The sequence below is a fragment of the Carcharodon carcharias genome, chromosome 18 (genome assembly GCF_017639515.1).
Source record: "Carcharodon carcharias isolate sCarCar2 chromosome 18, sCarCar2.pri, whole genome shotgun sequence".
NCBI lineage: Eukaryota > Metazoa > Chordata > Chondrichthyes > Lamniformes > Lamnidae > Carcharodon > Carcharodon carcharias.
Genome location: NC_054484.1, coordinates 699,751 through 719,535, shown reverse-complemented (window position 1 = coordinate 719,535; position 19,785 = coordinate 699,751). Strand labels below are relative to the sequence as shown.

At 47.4% G+C, this 19,785-nt stretch overlaps 1 protein-coding gene across 2 annotated transcripts in view; it reads right to left on the bottom strand.

Moving 5' to 3' along the window:
- The window catches only part of pwp2h (PWP2 small subunit processome component), an 85,362-nt gene extending 68,299 nt beyond the window's left edge, over nucleotides 1–17,063 (bottom strand). The window contains exon 1 of one of the 2 annotated variants that reach the window (XM_041211357.1): nucleotides 16,939–17,063. Coding sequence is in view for 1 of the 2 variants with exons in the window: in XM_041211356.1 (XP_041067290.1) it covers nucleotides 5,380–5,397 (18 nt within the window). In the remaining variant the exon portion in view is untranslated. Of the gene's footprint in view, nucleotides 1–5,379; nucleotides 5,489–16,938 lie in introns of those variants that run through there. The other variant, XM_041211356.1, reaches the window with a different exon arrangement.
- Between the last annotated feature and the right edge of the window lie 2,722 nt (nucleotides 17,064–19,785).

Here is a 19,785-nt window from a genome sequence, read left to right as displayed (position 1 = left end):
TTTTGATAGACAAGGGGTTCAAGGGTTATGGGGGTGCAGACAGGAAAGCAGAGTTGAGACCACAACCAGATCAGCCATAATCTTACTGAACAGCAGGGCAGGCTCAAAGGGCTGAATGGCCCACTCCTGCTCCTAAGTCTCTTTGCTGGAACTATATAAAACATTAGTTAGGCCACAACTTGAGTACTGAGTGCAGTTCCAGTCACCACATTACAGAAAGGATGTAATTGCATTAGAGAAGGTGCAGAGGAGATTTATGAGGATAATCTTTTAAATGAAAACCAAATCAACAAAATTGGGATATAGGATTGGAAAATTGCAGCTACGAGGAAAGATTGGATCGGCTGGGGCTGTTCTCCATGGAACAGAGGAAGCTGAGAGGAGATTTAATTGAGATGCACAAAATTGTGAGGGGCCTGGATAGAGTAGATGGAAAGACTGTTTCCATGAGCAGAGAGGTCAGTGACTAGGGGGCACAGATTTAAAGTGACTGCTGTAAGGATTAGAAGGGAAATGAAGATAAATGTATTCACCCAGTGTGGTAGGCGTCTGGAACTCACTGCCTGAAAGGGGAGTAGAGGCAGAAAAGGTGTCTGGATATGCACCTCAAGTGCTGGAACCTGCAGAGCTATGGGTCAAGTGCTGGAAAATGGGATTAGGCTGGGGGAAATTGTTTATCGGCCGGTGTAAACACGATGGGCAGAGTGGTCTCCTTCAGTGCTGTAAATTTTTCCACATTTTCTAAATATCTGAAAGGAGGAACATGCAGGAAGGTGGGGAAAGCACAGCTCAGGGAATGGCAGTATGTGAATTGCTCCTTAGAAGCACCAGCACTGACATGATGGGCCAAATGGCCTTCTATACTCTAACAAATCTACGATTCACTGCTTTCTGTTCTTAAACCAATATTTTATCCATTTGGTTACTGACCCTTCTATTCCATGAGCCTCAGTTTTGTTAACCAGCCTTTTATGTGGTATTTTGTCAAACGCTTTCTTAAAATTCATATGGACAACATCCACCGCACTCCCTACATCAACCTTCGCTGTTACTTCATCAAAAAATGCAATTCGATTAATCAAAGACGATCTGCCTTTTACAAGTCAGGACCGGCTCTCCTTGATTAACTCAAACCTCTCCAAGTGCCTGTTGATTTTTCCCTGAGAATTTGTTTCTAACACCTTACCCATCACCTGATGTTAAACTGACCAGCCTGTAGTTTCTTGAATAAGGGGCTCACATTTGCTACCCTCCAATTCTCTGGCACCTCCCCCATGTCTGGGGAAGATTAGAAATTTATGACAAGCTTCTCCGCTTTCTCCACACCCACTTCTTTCAGCAAACTGGGCTGGACACCATCCACAGCAGGTGGACTTAGTCACTCTAGCATAGCCGGCCTTCCCGGCCCCTCCGGCCTTCCCGGCCCCTCCGGCCTTCCCGGCCCCTCCGGCCTTCCCGGCCCCTCCGGCCTTCCCGGCCCCTCCGGCCTTCCCGGCCCCTCCGGCCTTCCCGGCCCCTCCGGCCTTCACGGCCCCTCCGGCCTTCCCGGTCCCTCCGGCCTTCCCGGTCCCTCCGGCCTTCCCGGTCCCTCCGGCCTTCCCGATCCCTCCGGCCTTCCTGATCCCTCCAGCCTTCCCGGTCCCTCCGGCCATCCAGGACCCTCCGGCCCATCAGTTTTTATCCAATCCATTACCTCAACCATCTCTGCTTCGAATGATATTTTGTCAGCATCCTCTCCCCCAGTAAACACCAACACAAAGTACTCATTAGTATTCCTGCCGTCCCCTCTGCCTCTAAGCAAATATCACCCTCTGAGGGCATGGCTGAGTACTGAGTATTATATCTCATATCTCATACTAAATGAGTATGTTGTATCTGTCTTTACCCTTAGGAAGAAGATGCTGCCAATGTCATAGTGAAAGAGGAGGTGGTTGAGACAGTGGATGGGCTAAAAATTGATAAAGGGGTCATTTGGACAGACTGTCACTACATAAAGGTGATAGGTCACCAGGACCGGATCAGACGCTTCTGACGATACTGAGGGAAATGAGAGTGGAGATTGTGGAGGCACTGACCATAATCTTTCAATCCTCCTTAGATACAGGGATGAAAGGACTGAAGAATTGCAAATGTTACATCATTGTTCACAAAAGGAGGTAAAGATAAACCCAGCGACTACAGACAGTCAGTTTTACCTCAGTGGTGGAAATACTTCTGAGATGATAATCCAGGACAAAATTAACAATCACTTGGGCAAGTGCAGGTTAATCAGGAAAAGCCAGCATGGATTTGTTAACGGATTGAATACAAAAGTAGGGAGGTTATGCTTCAGTTATACAGGACATTGGTGAGACCACATCTGGAGTATTGCGTACAGTACTGGTCTCCTTATTTAAGGAAAGATGTAAATGCATTGGAAGCAGTTCAGAGAAGGTTTACTAGGCTAACACCAGGAATGGGTGGGTTGTCTTATGAGGACAGGTTGGACAGGTTAGGCTTGTATCTGCTGGAGTTTAGGAGAGTGAGGGGCAACTTGATTGAAACCTTTAAGTTCCAGGCTAGAAGGGCCGAGTGGCCGACTCCTATTTCGTATGTATGTAACTAACCAGCCGGAGTTCTTTGTTGTGATAACAGAGAGAGAGCTATAGATGGGAAGGCTGTCATGTGGTGTACCTGGACTTCAAAAAGGAGATTGATAAAAAGCCATACAACAGGCTTGTGAAGCCCATGGAATAAAAAGGGACAGTAGCAGCTCAGATACGAGATTGGCAGAGTGACAAGAAACCGACAGTGGGTGAACAGTTCTGGTCAGATTGGAGGACAATATAAGAGGGGGGTCTCCTCTTCAGGACAGGGACCCACTGCTTTTCTTCATGTACATGAATGAACTAAACTTCGGTGTACTGGGGACAATTTCACATTTTTTTAAAAATTCATGGTGGGCCAGCATTTTTTGCCCATCCCTAGTTGCCTTTGAGAAGGTGGTGGTGAGCTGCCTTCTTGAGCCGCTGCAGTCCATGTGGTGTAGGTAGACCCACAGTGCTGTTAGGAAGGGAGTTCCAGGATTTTGACCCAGCGACAGTGAAGGAACGGCGATATATTTCCAAGTCAGGATGGTGAGTGACTTGTAGGGGAACTTCCTGGTGGTGTTCCCATCTATCTGCTGCCCTTGTCCTTCTAGATGGTAGCGGTTGTGGGTTTGGAAGGTGCTGTCGAAGGAGCCTTGGTGAATTCCTGCAGTGCATCTTGTAGATGGTACACACACTGCTGCTACTGTGCATCAGTGGTGTAGGGAGTGAATGTTTAAGTAGTGGATAGGGTGCCAATCAAGTGGGCTGCTTTGTCCTGGACGGTGTCCAGCTTCTTGAGTGTTGTGGGAGCTGCACTCATCCAGGCAAGTGGGGATTATTCCATCACACTCCTGACTTGTGCCTTGTAGATGGTGGACAGGCTTTGGGGAATCAAGAGATGAGTTACTTGCCGCAGGTTTCCCAGCCTCTGACCTGCTCTTGTAGCCACAGTATTTATATGGCTAGTCCCAGTTCAGTTTCTGGTCAATGGTAACCCCCAGGATGTTGATAGTGGGGGATTCGGTGATGGTAATGCCATTGAACGTAAAGGGGTGATTGTTAGATTCTCTCTTGTTGGAGATGGTCATTGCCTGGCACTTGTTTGGCACGAATCTTAGTTGCCACCTGCTGGGGTGGGGGGTGGGGGGGAGATGTGTGGGGAGGGAGCCGCTCTGTCAGAGAGACAGCAGCACAGGCACAACAGGCCGAATGGCCTTCTTCACTGCTAAAAACAATTGTGTGATGGGCCCCGGGGTTCAGCGCCCCCCCACAACCCCTCACCCCAACTCCCCTCACACCACAACCCCCTCACCCCAACCCCCCTCACCCCCCACACCTCAAACCCCCTCACCCCAACCCCCCTCACCCCAACCCCCCTCACGCCCAACCCCCCTCACGCCCAACCCTCACCCACCCACCCCCTCACCCCCCACAGCCCTCACCCTCCACACCTCAACCCCCCTCACCCCCCACAACCCTCATCCCCCCACCCCCCACACCTCAACCCCCTCACCCACACCTCAACCCCCCTCACCCCAACCTCCCTCACCCCCCACAACCCTCATCCCCCCACCCCCACACCCTCCCCCACCACCCCCTCACCCCCACCCCCCACACCCCTCACACCCCCACCCCACCCCCCACACCCCAACCCACCCACACCCCCACCCCCACCCACCCCCCCCCACCCCACCCCACACCCAACCCCCAACCCCCCCCCCACCCCTCAACCCAACCCCCTCACCCCACCCCACCCCACCCCAACCCCACCCTCAACCCACCCCCCTCACCTCAAACCCCTCCCCCAACCCCCCCCCCCCCCCCCCCCACCCCCCCCCCCTCACCCCCCAAACCCCTCACCCCCCACCCTCAACCCCCCCCCCCCCCACCCACCCCCCCCCACACCCCCCACCAACCCCCCCCCCCACCCCCCCTCACCCTCCCCCCCCCCCACCCCCCAAACCCCCCCCCCCCACCCACCCCCCACCCTCACCCCTCACCCAACCCCCCCACCCCCCCTCACCCCACCCCCCCCCCAAACCCCCAACCCCCCCCCCCCTCACCCCCCCCAACCCCTCACCCCCTCACCTCAACCCAACCCCCCCACCCAACCCCTCACCCCCCCCTCACCTCAAAACCCTCACCCCAACTCCCCTCACCCCCCACACCTCAAACCCCTCAACCCAACCCCCACACCTCAAACCCCTCAACCCAACCCCCCTCACCTCAAACCCCTCACCCCAACTCCCCTCACCCCCCACACCTCAAACCCCTCAACCCAACCCCCCACACCTCAAACCCCTCACCCCAACTCCCCTCACCCCCCACACCTCAAACCCCTCAACCCAACCCCCCTCACCTCAAACCCCTCACCCCAACTCCCCTCACCCCCCACACCTCAAACCCCTCAACCCAAACACCCACACCTCAAACCCCTTAACCCAACCCCCCACACCTCAAACCCCTCAACCCAACCCCCCACACCTCAAACCCCTTAACCCAACCCCCCACACCTCAAACCCCTCACCCCAACTCCCCTCACCCCCCACACCTCAAACCCCTCAACCCAACCCCCCACACCTCAAACCCCTCAACCCAACCCCCCTCACCTCAAACCCCTCACCCCAACTCCCCTCACCCCCCACACCTCAAACCCCTTAACCCAACCCCCCACACCTCAAACCCCTCAACCCAACCCCCCTCACGCCCAACCCTCACCCCCCACACCTCAACCCCCCTCACCCCCCACAACCCTCACCCCAACCCCCCACAACCTTCCCTCACTCATCCCCATTCCCCCCCACCTTACCCGGTAACCGAATTTCATCGCGGATCCGTAACCCGCGTGGCCTCCCCCACGATCACGTCCAGTCTGTTACAGGCACTTCCGCCCCTCCAGCAGGCAACATCCGGTCTGTTACAGGCACTTCCGCCCCTCCAGCAGGCAACATCCGGTCTGTTACAGGCACTTCCGCCCCTCCAGCAGGCAACATCCGGTCTGTTACATGCACATCCGCCCCTCTCCTCCCACCCCCCCCCACCCCCCCTCGGCCAGCCGGGCCTCTCTGTCTGAAGTTTGTCGGTTCGAGTCCGGCCTCCGGAGTGATGGTGAAACCGGGACTGAGTCAGCTCAGCCTGTCAGACTCCCACTGCCCCAACACTCTCCCTGAACCAGCCCCAGTCTGTCCCTAATTTGTTTCACCATGTTCCCTGTGAAGCACCTTGGGATGTTTTATTATTTTAAAGACATTTTATGAGAACAATGTGTGGTCCCGGAGGCTATGTAACAGAGTGCTGCATTGTCAGGGCCACTGTCTTTAGGAAGAGACGTTAAACTGAAGGCTTGTCACCCTCTCAGAACCATAGGAAAGTTACGGCCCATATGCCTGCACCGGCTGAAAATACTAGCTCCCCATCCCACCTTCCAGCACCCAGTCCGCAGCCTCGCAGCTTACAGCACCTCAGATACTGTTCCAGGTGCCTTTTAAAGGAGATGAGGTTTACTGCCTCCACCACCAAACCCAAGCAACGAATTCCAGATACCCACCAACCAACCTCTGGAAAAATCAGATTGGCAGCAGTAGCCTGGATGAGGAGTTCATAGAATGTTTTCAAGTTAGTTTCTTAGAGCAGCATGTTCTGGAACCAACCAGAGGGCAGGTTATATTAGACTTGGTATTGTGTAATGTGACAGGATTAATTAATGACCTCAGAGTGAAGGCAGCCCTAGGTAGCAGTGACCACAATATGATTGAATTTTACATCCAGTTTGAAAGGGAGAAGAGTGGGTCGAAAACTAGTATTTTAAACTTAAATAAGGGCAACTAGGTGGGCGTGAAAGCTGAGCTAGGGGATATTTCAGAATACTCAGAATTTTTCTTTGTAGTCAGAATATACTTATTCTAAGGGGAGGACCCACCATCCATGTTAAGGAAAGCATCAAACTTAAGGAAAAAGCATACAACTGTGGAAAGATGGAGTGGCAGTTATGACAATGGGGAGTTAATAGTAGATTATAAGGAAATGACAGATGAAATGAACAAATATTTTGCTTCCGTCTTCACTATAGAGAATACAAAAAACATTCCAGAAATAGCTGTAAATCCAGAGGTGGAGGGGAGAGAGGAACTTGGTGAAATTACAATCACTAGGGAAGGGGTACTGAGAAAACTGATGGAGCTGCGGGCTGACAAGTCTCATGGTCCTGGTGGACTTCATCCTAGGGCCTTAAACAAGGTGGCTAATGAGGTAGTAAATGTGTCGGTGTTAATTTTGCAAAACTCGCTAGATTCTGGAAAGGTTCCAGCAGACTGGAAAGTAGCAAATATAACTCCTCTATTCAAGAAGGGAGGGAGACAGAAAAGAGGAAACTGTAGGCCAGTTAGCTTGACATCTGCCATGGGGAAGGTGTTAGAATTGATCATTAAGGAAGTTATAGCTGGGCACTTAGAAAGTAATAGGGAAGAGTCAGCATGGTTTTGTGAAAGGGAGATCATGTTTAACCAATTTATTGGAGTTTTTTTGAAGGAGTAACATGCACTATGGATAAAGGGGAGCCTGTAGATGTACTGTACTTAGATTTCCAGAAGGCATTTGATAAAATGCCACATCAAAGGTTATTGCAGAAAATAAAAGTTCATGGTGTAGGGGGTAACTTATTAGCATGGATAGAAGATTGGCTGGCTGGCAGAAAACAGAGAGTATGCATAAATGGGTCTTTTTCTGATTGGCAGGATTTGACTAGTGGAGTCCTGCAGGGGTCTGTGCTGGGGCCTCAACTTTCTACAATTTACATCAATGAATTAAATGAGGGGAGTGAAGGCGTGGTAGCTAAATTTGCAGATGACACAAAGATAGGTAGGAAAGTCCGGCGGAGAAGAAAAGAGTTGACTCTTTTCTTCTCCGCCGATGCTGCCAGACCTGCTGAGTTTTTCCAGGTAATTCTGTTTTTGTTTTGGATTTCCAGCATCCGCAGTTTTTTTGTTTTTATTATTATAGGTAGGAAAGTGTTGTGAAGAGGACATGAGGAGTTTACAGACGGATATAGATAAGTTAGTGAGGGGGCAAAAATCTGGCAGATGCAGTATAATGTGGGAAAATGTGAAGTGTTTGAAGTGTTCATTGAGAACCCTACCTACGTCTTCCAGCTCCACACTCAAATTACCACTATGGTCCTTAATGGGCCCTACTCTTTCCCTAGTTATCCTCTTACTCTTAATGTACTTGTAAAATAACTGGATTTTCCTTTATTTTACCTGCCAATGTTTTTACATGTCCCCTTTTTGCTCTCCTAATTTCCTTTTTAAGTTCCCCCCTACACATTCTATACTCCTCTCGGGCTTCCGCTGTTTTGAGCCCTCGGTGTCTGCCATAAGCCTCCCTTTTTTTCTTTATCCAATCCTGTATATCCCTTGACATCCTGGGTTCCCTGGATTTGCTGGTCCCACCCTTTCTCTTTACTGGAATATGTTGGCCCTGTACTCTCCCTATTTCCTCCTTGAATGAGTCCTATTGCTCTGACGCAGATCTACTTAAAAGTAGCTGCTCCGAGTCCACTCTGGCCAAATCATATCTGATCTTATTAAGATCGGCCTTCCCCCAATTTAGAACTCTGATTTCTGGCCCATCCTTGTCCTTTTCCATAACAACTTTGAATCTAACAGAGTTATGATCACTATCTGCAAAATGCTCCCCCACTGACACCTCTACCACCTGCCCAGCTTCATTCCCTAAAATTAAGTCCAGGCCCGTCCCCTGTCTTCTACGTACTGGCTTAAAAAGCTCTCCTGAATGCATTTTAAGAATTCTTCTCCCTCTAAAGTTATCACACTATGACTAACCCAGTTAATGTTGGGGAAGGTGAAATCCCCCACTATTACTACCGTATTATTTTTACACTTCTCTGAAATTTGCCTACATATCTGCTCTTCTATTTCTCTCTGACTGGTTGGGGGCCAAGAGCACACTCCCAGCAATGTGATTGCTCCTTTTTAGTTTTTAAGGTCTATCTATATGGCTTCATTTAAGGAGCCTTCTAAGATGTCATTCCTCCTTACTGCTGTAATTGATTCCTTGATCAATATTCCAATAACCCCTTCTCTTTTACCCCCTTCTCTGTCTCGCCTGAAGACCCTATATCCTGGAATATTGAGCTGCCAATCCTGCCCCTTTCTCAACCATGTCTCTGTGACAGCAATGGCATCATACTTCCATGTGTTAATTTGTGCCCTCAATTCATCTGCCTTATTTGTCAGACTCCTTGCATTAAAATAAATACCATCCAACCTTGTCGAACTCCCTTGTGCTTTAACTGGCCTATAAGTTCTATGCCTTCCAGACTCACTTGCTCTCTCTTCTAATTTTGGTGGAGGCGGGGTCATTGAATAATTTTAAGTCAGAGGTAGATAAATCCTTGGTAGGCAAGTGAATCAAAGGTTATCGGGAGCAGTTGGGAATGTGGAACTCGAAACACAAATAGGTCAGCCATGATCTTATTGAATGGCACAGCAGGCTTGAGGGGCCGAATGGTCTACGTCTGCTCCTATTTCGTATGTTTGTAAGTTTATCCTCATGTCCCCTGCAATCCTTTTACCAATCACCTTAAATCTGTGCCCCTGATAATTGACCTCTCCGCTAGGGGAAACAGGATTTTCCTATCTACCCTATCCAAGCCCCTCAAATTTTGTCCACTCAATCAGGTCCCACCTCAGCCTCCTCTGTTCTCAGCAAAACAACCCCAGCCTATCCAATCTCTCCTCATAGTGGCAATTTTCAAGCCCTGGCAACATGTTTCTAAATCTCCTCTGTACTCCCACCAGAGTAATTATGTCCTTCCTGTAAGGTGCTGACCAGAACTGTACACAACATTCCAGCTCTAGCCTAACCAGCATTTTATACAGTTCCATCATTACATTTCTATCTTTCTCATCCCATAGAAATTGGTTCTTGCTCTACGACAGGGAAAGGAGCTAGCTGTGGTGAGTATCTAGTAAGTTCCATTCTATCCCTAAGGTTTAAAATAGTGCACAATTTGGTAAAGCTAATAAAATATATAAAAGTGCAACATAAATAAGTGATTAATATAATTAAGTAATTATTTAAAACACATTAGGGATGGCAGGTCAGGTGATGTGTCAAGGCTGCAGCATGTGGGAGCTGCTGGGTAACATTGTGATCCAGGTCAAACACATCTGCAGTAAGTGTTTGTGGCTTGAGGAACTTCAGCTCAGAGTCATTGAGCTGGAGGCTGAGCTGCAGACACTAACACATGAGGGAGGGAGAAAGTTACCTGGATGCTCTGTACCAGGAGGCAGTCACACCATTAGGATAGGGTCTTCTGATTTGTTCAGTGGCCAGGGACATGAGTGTGTGACTGTGAGTGAGGCAGGTAAGGGGACTCAGAGGACAGGAGTGTGAACCGCTGCAATTGTCCAACAGGTTTGAGGGTGTCTCAGTTTGTTTGGATGAGAGTTGGGGCTGCAGGGTGGATGGGCAAACTGACCATGGCACTGTGGGACAGGAAGCCATCCAAGTGGGGGTGCGGGGGAGCAAAAAGGAATGTAGTGGTATTATGGGACAGCATTGTAAGGGGGATTGACACTTCTCTGGATCAAAGAGCGAGAGTCCAGAAGGCTGTCTGCCCGGTGCCAGGGTTTGGGGCATCTGCTCGGGGCTGGAGAGGAACTTGCAGTGGGAGGGGGAAGATCTAGTGGTCATGGTCCATGTAGGTACCAATGACATAGGCAGGATGAGGAAGGAGGCTGTCAGTATGATGAGCTAGGCACCAGTTTAAGAAGCAGAGCCTCAAAGGTAAGAATTTCTGGGTTATTACCTGAGCCACATGTACATTGGGATAGGACAAATAAGATCAGAGAGATGAATGTGTGGCTCAAAGACTGGGTGTGGGAGAAGGTTCTGGTTTGTGGGGCATTGGCACCAGTATTGGGGAAAATGGGATCTGTACAGTTGGGATGGTCCATACCTGAACCGTGCTGGGACTGGTGCCCTCGCGAGCCACCAAACTGGGGAAGTAGAGAGGGCTTTAAACTAAATAGCGGGGGCAAGGAATCAAATTTGGGAAGATGTGGTAAACCAAAGAGTAGAGACAAGGCAAGAGAGAAAAGTATTAATGTGGGAAATGATAAATAGACTGTGACAGGAACGAATAGAGAGTACAAATCTGAGAAATCAGAAGATAAGGCTAGCCACTACAAAAATTATAAAAGGACAAAACTAAAGGCTCTGTATCTAAACACATGTAGCATTCAAAGCAAAACAGATGAACGCAAATAGAACTAAATAAGTACGATCTGATAGCCATTACAGAGACATGGTTACAGGATGACATAGATTGGGACCAAATATTGAAGAATACGTAATATTTAGGAAGGACGGGAAGTTAGAAAAGATGGAGGGCTGGCTCTGATAATTAATGATGGGATTGGCGTATTAGAGAGGGATGTCCTAAGTTCAGGAAACCAGGATGTAGAAGTGGTTTGTGTTGAGATGAGGAACGATAAAGGCAAGAAGTCACTTGTGGGAGTGGTGTAATTGTAACAGTAGGACAGAGTATGAAAGAAGAGATCTATGGGGGTTGTCAGAAAGTTAACAGCAATAATCATGGGGAATTTTAATCTACATATATACTGGAAAAATCAGATGGGCAAAGGTAGCGTAGATGGGGAGTTCATAGAATGTTTCCGGGATAGTTTCTTAGAACAGCACGCTCTGAAGCCAACCAGAGAGCAGGTTAGACTAGACCTGGTGTTGTGCAACAAGATGGGATTAATTGATAACTCCTAATGAAGGCCCCCCAGGTAGCAGCGATCATATGTTTGAATTTTATATTCATTTTGAGGGAGAAACGAAAGAAACCAAGCCTAATATTTTAAACTTAAATAAGGGGAATTATGAGGGCACGAAAGCAGAGCTAGCTAAAGTGAACTGGCAAACTAGGTTAAGGGATATATAATAAAAGTTCAGTGGGAGACATTGAAAGGGATATTTCAGAACACACACAATATATATATTCCAATGAGAAAGAGGAATTCCAAGGTGAAGGGCCCACCATCCATGGTAAACTAAAAAGTTAAAGACAGTATCAAACTTAAAGAAAAAGCATATAATTATGTAAAGACAAGTGGCAGGTCAGAAGATTGTAAAGAATATAAAGAATAGCAAAGAATGACAAAAAGATTAATAAGGAGGGGAAAATTAGAGTATGAGCTAGAAATATAAAGATGGATAGTAAAAGTTTCTATAGATATTTAAATAAGAAAAAAGTTAACAAAGTGAGCGCTGGTCCTATAGAAAGTGCATCTGGGGAATTGTTAATGGAAGGTAGAGAGATGGTGGATGAATTAAACAGGTATTTTGCTTTGATCTGCACTATAGAGGACAGCAGTAACATCCCGAAAATAGCTGTAAATCAGGAAATGGGAGGGAGGGAGGAACTCGGGAAAATTACAGTCACCAGGGAAGTGGTATTAAGCAAATTGTTGGGGCTGCGGGCTGACAAATCCCCAGGTCTGGATGGACTTCATCCTAAAGTCTTGAAAGAAGTGGCTAGTGAGATAGTTGATGCACTGGTTTTAATTTTCCAAAATTCCCTAGATTTGGGGAAGGTTACATTGGATTGGAAAATAGCAAATATAAGCCCTTTATTCAAAAAGGGAGGGAGACAGAAAGCAGGAAATTACAGGCCAGTTAGCCTAACATCTGTCGTAGGGAAAATGTTAGAAGCTATTATTTAAAATGTTATAGCAGGGCACTTAGAAAAATTCAAGGCAATCAGGCAGAGTCAACATGGTTTTGTAAAAGGGAAATCATGTTTAACCAATTTATTGGAGTTCTTTGAAGGAGTCACATGCACTGTGGATAAAGGGGAACCGGTGGATGTGCTGCACTTAGATTTCTAGAAGGCATCTGATAAAGTGCCACATCAAAGGTTATTGCAGAAAATAAAAGCTCATGGTGTAGGGGGTAACATATTGACATGGATAGAAGATTGGCTGGCTAACAGGAAGCAGAGAGTAGGCATAAATGGGTTTTTTTCTGGTTGGCAGGATGTGACGAGTGGTGTACCACAGGGATCAGTGCCGGGCGTCAACTTTTTACAATTTATATAAACGACTTAGATGAAGGGACTGAAGGAATGGTGGCTAAATTTGCTGATGACACAAAGATAGGTAGGGAAGTAAATTGTGAAGAGGACATAAGGAAGCTACAAAGTGACATAGACAGGTTAAATGAGTGGAAAAATATCTGGCAAATGGAGTATAATGTGGGCAAATGTGAAACCATTCATTTTGGCAGGAAAAATAAAAGATAAGCTTATTATGAAAATGGTGAGAGATTTCAGAGCTCTGAGATTCAGAGGGATCCGGGTGTCCCAGTGCATGAATCATAAAATGCAGGTACAGCAGGTAATTAGGAAAGCTAATAGAATGTTATCATTTATTGTGAGGGGAATTGATTACAAAAGTAGGGAGGTTATGCTTCAGTTGTCCAGGTCATTGGTGAGACAACATCTGGAATACTGTGCACTGTACAGGTCTCCTTATTTAAAGAAAGATGTAATTACGTTAGCAGTGCAGAGAGGGTTTATTAGATTAATACCTGGAATGGGCAAATTGTCTTATGAGGAAAGGTTGGACAGGTTAGGCTTGTACCCAATGGAGTTTAGAAGAGTAAGAGGAGACTTGATTGAAACATATAAAATCCTGAGGGGTATTGACAGGGGGGATGTGGCGAGGATGTTTCCTCTTGTGGGAGAATCTAGAACTAGGGGTCACTGTTTAAAAATAAGGAGTTGCCCATTTAAGACAGAGGTGAGGTGAAATCTTTTCTGAAGGTTGAGTATCTTTGGAACTCTCTTCCTCAAAAGGTGGTGGAAGCAGGGACTTTGAATATTTTTAAGGCAGAGCCAGATAGATTCTTGAGTAACAAGGGATGAAAGGTTATCGGGAGTAGACAGGAATGTGAGGTTGATGTTACATTCAGATTAGCCGTGATCTTATTGAATGGTGGAGCAGACTCGAGGGACCGAGAGGCCTCCTCCTGCTTCCTAATTCGTATGTTCGTATTTATCCTATACTTTGTCCAATAAAGGAAAGCATTCCATATGCTTTCTTCACAGAATCACAGAATTGTTACAGTGTAGAAGGAGGCCATTTGGCCCATCATGTCTGCACTGGCTCTGAGCATTTTAACTTCATGCCAATCTCCTGCCTTTTCCCCGTAACCCTGCACATTGTTTCTATTTAAATAATCACCTAATGCCCTCTTGAATGCCTTGATTAAACCTGCCTCCACCACATTTCCAGGCAGTGCAGTCCAGACCCGAACCACTCGCTGTATGAAAAAATACTTTCTCACCTCACATTTGCTTCTTTTGAAAAACACTTTAAAACTGTGCCGTCTGGTTCTCAATCTGTTTACGAGTGGGAACAGCTTCTCCCTATCTACTCTGTCCAGACCCATCATGATTTTGAAAACTACTATCAAGTCTCTTCTCAGCCTTCTCCTCTCCAAGGAGAACAGTCCCAACTTCTCCAATCTTTCCTCATAACTGAAGTGTCTCACTCCTGGAAGTATTCTTGTAAACCTCTTCAGCACTCTCTCCAATCTGTTCACATCCTTCCTTTAAGGTGGTGCCCAGAACTGTACACAATATTCCAGCTGAGGTCTAACCAGTGTCTTTTATAAGTTCATCATAACCTCCCTGCTCTTGTACTTATGCCCCTATTAATGAAACCTAGAATACTGTATCACTTACCCAGTTATCCTGCCACCTTCAGGGACCTGTGGACATGCACTCCAAGGTCTCTCACTTCAATAACTCAATAACTTCCCTTTTAATAAGTATTCCCTTGCTTTGTTTGCCCTCCTCAAATGCTTTACCTCACACTTTTCTGGATTGAATTCCATTTGACACTTCTCCGCCCACTCAACCAAACCATTGATATCATTCTGGAGTCAACAACTATCCTCTTCACTATCAACTCACCGGCCAATTTTTGTGTCATCTGCAAATTTCCCAATCATGCCTCCCACATTTAAGTCTAAATTATTAATATATACAACAAATAGCAAGGGCTAGCTGAGTCTTGTGGAACACCACTGGAAACTGTTCTCCATTTGCGAAAACATCCATTACCATTATCCTTTGTTTCCTGTCACTGAGCCAATTTTGGATCCAACCTGCCACCTTCCCTTCCCATAAGATCTCACTTTCCTGACCAGTCTGCCATATGGGAACTTATCAAATGCCTTACTGAAATCCATGTAGCCCACATCCACTACACTACCCTCATCATCCTCCTTGTTACATCCTCAAAAAATTCTATTAAGTTAGTAAGACACGATCTTCCCCTGACAAAACCACGCTGACTATCCCTGATCAACCCATGACTTTCTAAGTGACAGTTTATCCTGTCTCAGAATTATTTCCAATAATTTGCCCACTGAAGTTGGGCAAGAGGGGTTGTAGAGATAAGCCAGGGAACTACAGGCCAGTGAGTCTCACGTCAGTGGTAGGGAAACTATTGGAGAAAATTCTGAAGGAGAGAATCTATCTCCACTTGGAGAGGCAAGGTTTGATCAGGGATAGTCAGCATGGCTTTGTCAGAGGGAGGTCGTGCCTAACAAATGTGATTGAATGTTTTGAGGAGGTGACCAGGTGTGTAGATGAGGGGAGTGCAGTTGATGTAGTTTATATGGATTTCAGCAAAGCCTTTGACAAGGTCCTACATGGGAGACTTATAAAGAAGGCAAATGCACATGGAATACAGGGTAATTTGATAAGGTGGATTCAAAATTGGCTTAGTTGTAGGAGATGGAGGGTGATGACAGAAGGATGCTTTAGTGACTGGAAGCCAGTGTCCAGTGGCGTACCACAGGGATCTGTGCTGGGTCCCCTATTATTTGTCATTTATATAAACAACATAGATGACTATGTGGGGGATAGGATTAGTAAGTTTGCGGATGACACAAAGATTGGCCGGGTGGTTAACAGTCAGGTTGAATGTCTTGGGTACAGGAAGATATAGACGGGATGGTCAAATGGGCAGATAAGTAGCAGATGGAATTTAACCCTGAAAAGTGTGAGGTGATACACTTTGGTAGGAGTAATTTGAAAAGGAAGTATTCAATGAACAGCATGGCACTAAGAAGTTCTGAGGAACAAAGGGACCTTGGCATGTGTGTCCATAGATCTCTGAAGGCGGAGGGGCATGTGAGTGGGGTGGTGAAAAAGGGATATGGGACACTTGCCTTTATCAATCGAGGCATAGATTACAAAAGTAGAGAGGTCATGTTGGAGTTGTATAGAACCTTGGTGAGGCCACAGCTGGAGTACTGTGTGCAGTTCTGGTCGCCACATTATAGGAAGGATGTGATTGCACTGGAGCGGGTGCAGAGGAGATTCACCAGGATGTTGCCTGGGATGAAACATTTAAGTTACGAAGAGAGGTTGGATAGACTTGGGTTGTTTTTGTTGGAGCAGAGAAGACTGAGGGGCGACCTGATCGAGGTGTACAAGATTATGAGGGGCATGGACAGGGTGGATAAGGAGCAGCTGTTCCCCTTAGTTGAAGGGTCAGTCCCAAGGGGACATAAGTTCAAGGTGAGGGGCAGGAGGTTTAGGGGGGATGTGAGGAAAAACTTTTTTACCCAGAGGATGGTGACGGTCTGGAATGCACTGCCTGGGAGGGTGGTGGAGGCGGGTTGCCTCACATCCTTTAAAAAGTACCTTTGATGAGCACTTGGCACATCATAACATTCAAGGCCATGGGCCAAGTGCTGGTAAATGGGATTAGGTAGGTAGGTCAGGTGTTTCTCATGTGTCGGTGCAGACTCGATGGGCCGAAGGGCCTCTTCTGCACTGTGCGATTCTGTGAAGTCAGTTGGACCAGTCTATAATCATTTGGTCTATTCTCTTTTTAAATAATGGTACCTGCACGTTCGCAGACTTCAAATTCTTTGGTACCTCACCTGTATCTGGTGAGGATTGAAAAATGATCCTCAGAGCATCTACTCAGGTGGTTATGAAAGATCCCATGGCACTTTCAGAAGAGCAGCAGAGTTGTGTCCTGACCAAAATTTATCCCTTAACCCCCATCACTAAAAATAGATTATTTGGCCAGTAAAACATTGATCTTTGTGGGTCTTGCTGTGTACAAATTGGCTGCCAAACTTCCAACATGATAACAGCAAATACACATCAAGATTACATCAACCGAGCAGTTAGACCTGCCCTCAAAGTACTACACCCTTAAAACACTTAACCCTTAAAATATCTTGGCTGATTTACGACATTCTGGGACATCTCGAGGTTGTGTAATGTGCTGTAGAAAATACAAATTCTTACTTTTTTAATCCGACTCCTCAAACACCCTCCCCGATGCTAACTCTAATCACCTTCACCACATGGACTGGTACAGTTCGAGGGGAAGGCTCACCCTGTCAGTCCGTCTTCAGATTGGATAGTTTTGCCAACGATGTAAACAGGACTCAATGTCACATATTTATCGGTCTCGAGACACCCTCCTTCCCAATTGGCCCACACCCCAACAACCAATCAAATTAAACATCCAGTTAAGCTATATTTACCTGCATTGTGTAAGACTCTTCCCATCCCAGCGGTGAGCACCATACAGATAAAATTGGAGAGGGAAGTTGAATTTAAAATGAAAATATTTTGGTTAGTGATAGTTGATATGCATCATGCCTTTGCCTAAACATTGTAACAGAGGCCTAATTAGGCTGAGGTTGAGTTATTTTGAGAGTAAGGTATTTTGAGGGCAGGCCTCTGTTCAAACCCGTTGGATCATTTGAGTTACAATAAGAGAAACAGGAAAATGGAGATTTGCTCGGCAGCTTTTTCTAGTACATTCTCAACCAGAAAGACGAGAAACTTGAGGAGCTGCCCAAGGCAGATACAATCCCGGTGCCGGTGACAGTCTCAAAATGGTGTCTCAGAGTTTTTAAAAATTCATTCATGGGATGTGTGTCGCTGGCTGGGCCAGCATTTATTGCCCATCCCTAGTTGCCCTTGAGAAGGTGGTGGTGAGCTGCCTTCTTGAACCGCTGCAGTCCATGAGGTGTAGGTACACCCACAGTGCTGTTAGGGAGGGAGTTCCAGGATTTTGACCCAGCAACTTTGAAGGAACGTTGGTATATTTCCAAGTCAGGATGGTGAGTGACTTGGAGGAGAACTTGATGACTTGGTGGTGTTCCCATCTATCTGCTGCCCTTGTCCTTCAAGATGGTAGTGGTCGTGGGTTTGGAAGGTGCTGTCGAAGGAGCCTTGGTGAGTTGCTGCAGTGCATCTTGTAGATGGTACACACACTGCTACTACTGTGCATCGGTGGCAAAGGGAGTGAATGTTTGTGGATGGGGTGCCAATCAAGTGGGCTGCTTTGTCCTGGATGGTGTCAAGCTTCTTGAGTGTTGTGGGAGCTGCACTCATCCAGGCAAGTGGAGAGTATTCCATCACACTCCTGACTTGTGCCTTGTAGATGGTGGACAGGCTTTGGGGAGTCAGGAGGTGAGTTACTCACCGCAGGATTCCCAGCCTCTGACCTGCTCTTGTTGCCACAGTATTTATATGGCTGGTCCAGTTCAGATTCTGGTCAATGGTAACCCCCAGGATCTATGTAGTGGGGGATCCCCAATCCCTAAAAACGGCCCCAAATCCTTGAACCTGGCCCCAAATCCCAAACCTGGCCCCGAATCTCAAACACGGCCCCAAATCCCAAACATGGCCTCGATCCCCGAACCCCAAATCCAGCCCCAAATCCCCGAACCCCAAACATGGCCTCGATCCCCAAATCCCAAACATGGCCTCAATCCCCGAACCCCAAACCCAGCCCCGAACCCCAAACACAGCCCGAGCCCCAAACCCAGGCCCGATTCTCAAACACGGCCCCGAACCCCAAACATGGCCTCGATCCCCGAACCCCAAATCCGGCCCCAAATCCCCGAACCCCAAACACGGCCCCGAATCTCAAACATGGCCTCGATCCCTGAACCCCAAATCTGGCCCCAAATCCCCAAACCCCAAACACGGCCCCAAATCCCTGAATCCCGAACCCCAAGCCCTAACCAAACCCAGTTTGGAGATTCAGTAAAGAATGATTACTAGGGTTACGCCCTCAGGGAAGGTGGGCGATGGGGTGGGGTGGGGTAGGGTGGGCTAGTTCTCGGGTACTCCTCTTCACTCACTTGGAGAGTTAGCATTCCTATTCAATCCCAGCTGCATTGTCCCCAAGGTGTCCCAGCAACTGAAACTCACTGAGCAACCTGAGAAATGATGGTTTCACCACAGTCCCAGAGCAGTAAAGGGGAAAAGTCTGGACAGTACAACAAGGGGACGAGTGTTGAGGGGAACAGGAAGCGGGGGACAGGAATCCAGTGGTGAAGGGGGGCCGGAGTCACAGTCACAAAATATTTGTACAAAACTGAAGAGAGATGAATTTCCATTCCCGCAGTATCATTCAGCACCTCAGGACATGCCAAAGTGTTTCAAAGCCAACAAAGGTTTTTCTCAAATGTAGTTAATGAAACATTCATCATATTGATTCAACACGAGTCTCATGATGGCCATGAAACCATTGTCATAAAAACCCAACTGACTCACTAATGTCCTTTAGGGAAGGAAATCTGCTGTCGTTACCTGGTCTGGCCTACATGTGACTCCAGACCCACAGCAATGTGGTTGACTCTTAAATGTCCTCTGAAATGGCCTAGCAAGCCGCTCAGTTGTATTAAGCTGCTAAAAAGTCTCAAACAAACGACCACCCGGCATCGACCTAGACACCGGAAACGACAACAGCAACATAGCCCTGTCGACCCTGAAAATTCCTCCTTACTAACATCTAGGGGCTGGTGCCAAATTGGGGGAGCTGTCTCACTGACTAGTCAAGAAACAGTCCGACATAGTCATCCTCACGAAATCATAACTTACAGATAATGTCCCAGACACCACCACCATCACCATCCCTGGGTATGTCCTGTCCCACCAGCAGGACAGACCCAGCAGAGATGGGGGCACAGAGGTATACAGTCAGGAGGGAGTTGCCCTGGGAGTCCTCAACATAGACTCCAGACCCCATGAAGTCTCATGGCATCAGGTCAAACACAGGCAAGGAAACCTCCTGCTGATTACCACGTACCGCCCTCCCTCAGCTGCTGAATCAGTGCTCCTCCATGTTGA